General features: G+C 32.5%; 1 protein-coding gene across 1 annotated transcript; it reads right to left on the reverse strand.

The window, feature by feature from the left end:
- Positions 1 to 1,206, reverse strand: LOC116032783 (non-classical arabinogalactan protein 31-like). Its single transcript, XM_031275500.1, has 2 exons — positions 715 to 1,206; positions 1 to 496 (listed from the first exon to the last, which is right to left on the reverse strand). Exons 1-2 carry the CDS (start codon positions 1,160 to 1,162, stop codon positions 186 to 188), a joined length of 759 nt encoding a protein of 252 aa, XP_031131360.1. The 5' UTR covers positions 1,163 to 1,206; the 3' UTR covers positions 1 to 185.
- Between the last annotated feature and the right edge of the window lie 4,183 nt (positions 1,207 to 5,389).

A 5,389-nucleotide genomic window follows, 5' to 3' on the forward strand; every position in this document is an offset into this window, starting at 1 on the left:
TAACATTTTTAAAATTATTTTTATTAATTAAAGAGACTAGAGAGAAACCAGACCATAAGCTACTGCACCATCATAACAATAATTTAAATGCTATGAGACAATCCACAATCCACAATAAACACAATAATGAAGTTTTTTTTTTATCAAAAGATATTAAAAAGCAGCAGGCCGGGCAGAAATGATGTTCAATGAGGGCAGGGAGTCTTCTTGGACGGCTCAAAGGCGAATGGACCGACGGTGAAGAGCACGTACGGCGGCGATTTGAGCTCCGGCGGTGGTGCGGTGGGTATCAACGGGGCTCCGGCTTGCCCAAATTTGTAATTTGTGAACACACTGCACTCCGGCTTGGGAGATGCCACCAAAAACACCTTGCATTTATGGAATCCAGCTGAGGTGACCGTCTTGGGCATTATCAAGAAGAACCCATTCTTGTCTGTCTTGGCTTTCTCTACTAGATGATACTTTGTGTTGTTGCATGCTAACTTTACCACAGCTCCTGTAAAATTTGCATAAATAATGTTAGTAAATTGGAAATGCGGAAAGTCACTGTATGAGAATAGGCACTAACTAAATCTGACTCTAATCAACTCATATAAAGAAAGTCAAACTTATATTCTTGTAGTTATTGAGTCAATAATTAATTTTATAATAAAACTTGTAATATTATAGTTATTAAGTTAACTGTTTGACCAACTTGACGGATTATCTACTGACCCTCAAGAGGAGTGGCTTTGTTGAGGTTATCGACGCCTCTATACTGGCAAGATTTGCAGTAAACGAGGCCACGGACGGCTATGGCTTTCCGTTGAAGCGGCGGGGATGCGGTGGGGGGCTTGACAGNCGGGGGAATGGGGGCGGCCGGAGGTTTTACGTGCGGCGGCGGTGAGGAATGGTGGTGGTGGGGTTTGGGTGGTGGAGTAGTGGGAGGGGTGGCAGCTGGTGGGGAGTGGGCGGGAGGCGGCGGAAGGGTGGCCGGAGGGGTGTGGAGGTGGTGGTGGTGGTGGTGGCCGCCCTTGTGTGGGGCCGGAGCCGGCGAGAGTAAACCGGTGAGAGAGTGAGGTGCCAGTGCCCAACTCTCAGCGCCACCGTTTTCATGGCCAAGAACTGAAAATGAGCTAAGAAATACAACTAAGATGAAGGGTTTGGCTTGGAAAATAGCCATTTTCCCAAGGCTATGGTGAAATGAACTGAGAAGATTGGGCTACCAAGAGACTGTATATATAGCAGAATGCACAGGGGTCTCTTCTCATTGTACTTATTTTTCTCTCAATTTCCCCTTTGCTTTTTTGTTCCTCTTTTTCAAAATTTGATTCATATCATCATATGTTTGTGGGGACCAAACATAAATATGGTCAGGATAAAATTGTAACAATATCTATGTAACAATACCATACATCAGATAAAATTGTATTATACGGAGTATATTTAATTTATTATAGGAGAGAATCTGTCCTAATTATTTATAACAATGTCTTTTGTACAAGTACAACCATTAATACGTTTTGGAGTTGTATGAAGTACTATCAACCCATATTCTCATAATACTCCATGCAACCCAAAAATATGCAAGGGTAACAAGTTTTTAGGTGTCAATCAGCACCTTAGAATTTTCTTTTTTTAGTGATTAAAAAACACTGTAGAAAATTTTAGAAAAATCTTATAGGATTTCTCATTCGCTGAATTGTAGGCACCTGTATTGGAAAGAACAATTTGCTTGTAGATTTAAGATTACCACATATCCAAAGTCAATGATCAAACTATTAACTTTTAATTAAAGATGGATGAATCTCTTCCCCTCAACCACACTCCAGGTTGTACTTTTATGTCTTCGTTGCTTTGACAAAGTAAAATTACAATTTTGTAAAATTCACGAATTTGTAACCTATGACATTATTATTCGTTATTTTGAAATTAAATATTTATTAAGTAATTTGTTCCAGACTGTCTGAGCTAGTTTTAGAATGGATGAATTGTAAATTATAAGAGCCAAAGATGTGACAAAGTGGGAAGTGAGGGCTAAAAATAGTGATAGGGGGAGGGGTGTTGATATGGGAAGGAGAAAGGGTACTTTATTTCCATTAAAATGGAGATTCCACTTTTAATTGCAAAGAATTATAGGTGTATTGGATGCAAAGTTTTAGTACCCAATTCAAGGGGACAACTAACTAAATGCTTCACATGCAGAGGCCACATTAAAGATCCAATGTTTTAAAAATAAAAAATACTGTAATTCTTCTCACATATCATCAATTTAGATTTGATATATTTGTAGTGTCAATTGACTAGAAGTTGAAGCAGGCTGGACCAACGGAATGATAGGTGCAAATCGACTATAGTATGGGTTCTCAATGTGAGTGAATCTGTAAGTCAAATTTCTCAACCAATTTTGGTCTTACAGTATAAAGTATTGGGTCAATTAAAGTACTACTACTCCATTAATAGAGTTTTTTTCCACTTTTGGTCCTATGACTTTAGTGTTTCCGTCAATTTAGGTACACGACTTTCATTTTGTCACTTTTAGTCCTTGACTTTAATTTTTTTGCCACTTTTAGTCCTTGACTTTGATTTTTTTTTTTCTACTTTTAGTCCTTTCGGTCACCAAAGCGACAACTTTTAATCGAAATCAACAAATTGTTGTGTCATTAATGGTAAATAACGTTTAATGTATTTAGAGATTTATCAATAGACAATTTTACACTTAATGACACAATATTTTATTGATTCTGATTAAAAGTTGTTGCTTAAAAAGCGAAGCAGAACAAGCAAATAACGTTTCTTTTTCATATTTTTTATCTGATTTTATTTATAAATATATTTAGAACTTTATCAAAATACACTTTTACCCTTAATGGCACAACAATTTGTTGATTTCGATTAAAAATTGTCGCTCGGGTGACCGAAAGGACTAAAAGTAGAAAAAAAATCAAAGTCAAGGACTAAAAGTGGCAAAAAAATTAAAGTCAAGGACTAAAAGTGACAAAATGAAAGTCGTGTACTTAAATTGACGGAAACACTAAAGTCATAGGACCAAAAGTGGAAAAAACTCTCCATTAATACGTCTTGACAATTCCTAAGTATTAGGTAAATAAATTATAATAAAGGATTCAAATAGCATTTTCTTTATAATCCTCAGTCCAAGTGATAGATGTGAGCACTCATAAGAGCAATCTTAGCAATTGAACATTTGAACCCAAAGTCCACCCATTTACAATAGTGATTTTTTCACAGTTTTTTAGGATAATATGACTTATGCAGAGGAAAGAGAAGAATTGGAGTCTTCTTGCAATAATGGTTTTTTGTGAGGCACTCCAAGAAATAGAAAAGGGAAAGGGGCGCAATTTCCAGCACGTAGAGCTAAAGAAAAGATAAGGTTTGAGTCGCTTGTAAAGTTGCAGTACTTATACTGTGGACCATGGGTCATGGTTGATACTACAGTTGTGTTGAAAGGAAATTGTAGTTGTGTTGAAAGGATACTGCAGTTGTGTTGAAAAGGAACTGCAGTTGTGCGGAACAGAGGCCGTGTCATTCATCTGGAACTGCAGTTGTGTTGAATGGATACTGTAGTTGTGTTGAAAAGATATGCAGCTGTGTTGAACGGATACCGCAGTTGTGTGGAACAGATGAACGACCTCTATTCCGTGCAACTGCAGTTTCCTTTCAACACAACTGCAGTATCTTTTCAACACAACTGTAGTATCAGTTATGATCATGGTCCACGATATAATTTGCTGTAAAGTTGTAGGAGCAGGTGGTTTTTTGTCTCCACAGTGGACCCCACCAAAGAATAACAAAACTACTGCTGGTGCGGGTGAGGCGCACCAGAAGTGTGTGCACTTCACGCGCCCAGCGGATGCGTTAATCCATAACATTTTTTTTTTCCTCTTTTTCCTTGTTTTTTTCCATCCCTCTCCTCCTACTTACCTCCTAACAATTTGTGAAAAACTATACTAATGTCAGTAATGTGGTTGCTTTTAGTACGATAATCATTTTCCACTTAAAGCAAAAAAAAAATATTACCCCATAATTTACAAGAAAATATATGAATTGGCGAATAGCGTTCTAATTTCTAAACAGTTAGGTGATTTAAGCAACATCAAATCAAGATTAGTTTTTCTTTTCTTCTTTTTAAAAAATCTTTTGGGTGATGCTTTAAAAAAAAAAAAAAAACTTTTGGGTGACTCTATTTGCGCCTGAAGAAACGGCTACATTTCAGCCATGGATTTCCTCACATTGAAAAGTAAATCAAACAGTTATTTCCAAAAATAAAAAATAAATAATAATAATAATAATAATAATCTATACTATATATAAAAACAATATTCTCCTCCCAAATTTTTCCCCCAAAACTTAGGGGTATTTTGGTAAAATCATTTATTTTATTTATTTATTATTTTATTATTTTATTAATTATCCATCCTATAATATTATTATGGTAATATCATAATGATAATATGGTAATATTGATAATATTAATGGGTGATGGGTGATTGGTGATATATAATTGATAATTGATAATATGGTATATGGTATTATTCTTAATATTAATATATTAATATATAATATATTCATATAAACTAATATTAATTAATTAATTGGTGATTATTTTAAAAAAGAATAATTAATTGGTGATTGATGATTAGTGATATGGTAATATTGTTATATATTAATATTAATATTTATATAGATTGATATTGATATTAATTAATTAATTGGTGATTGGTGATTAGTGATATGATAATCTATATCTATATCTATATATCTATATATATTTATATAATTGACATGTAATTAACTATATTAGAATGAAAAAATTATATAATATTGTAGTAAAATTTTTACATGTCAATCATCTATATTTACATAAAATTAAAATTAATTNTATGGTTATTTTATTAATTAACTATATATATTTCCATAAAATTTATTGATATATATTAATTAATTAATTGGTGATTGGTGATTAGTAATATGGTAATATTGTTATATATTAATATTGATATTGACTGATATTGATATTAATTAATTAAGTGGTGATTGGTGATTAGTGATATGATAATATTAATGGGTGATGGGTGATTGGTGATATATAATTGATAATTGATAATATGGTATATGGTATTATTCTTAATATTAATATGTTAATATATAATATATTAATATTAATATGTTAATATATAATATATTAATATAAACTAATATTAATTAATTAATTGGTGATTATTTTAAACAAGAATAATTAATTGGTGATTGGTGATTAGTGATATGGTAATATTGTTAGAATTACTTTAGTAAAGCCATATATATATATATATATATATATATATATATATATATATATATATATATATATATATATATATATATATATATATATATATATATATATATA

This window comes from Ipomoea triloba, chromosome 10 (genome assembly GCF_003576645.1).
Source record: "Ipomoea triloba cultivar NCNSP0323 chromosome 10, ASM357664v1".
NCBI lineage: Eukaryota > Viridiplantae > Streptophyta > Magnoliopsida > Solanales > Convolvulaceae > Ipomoea > Ipomoea triloba.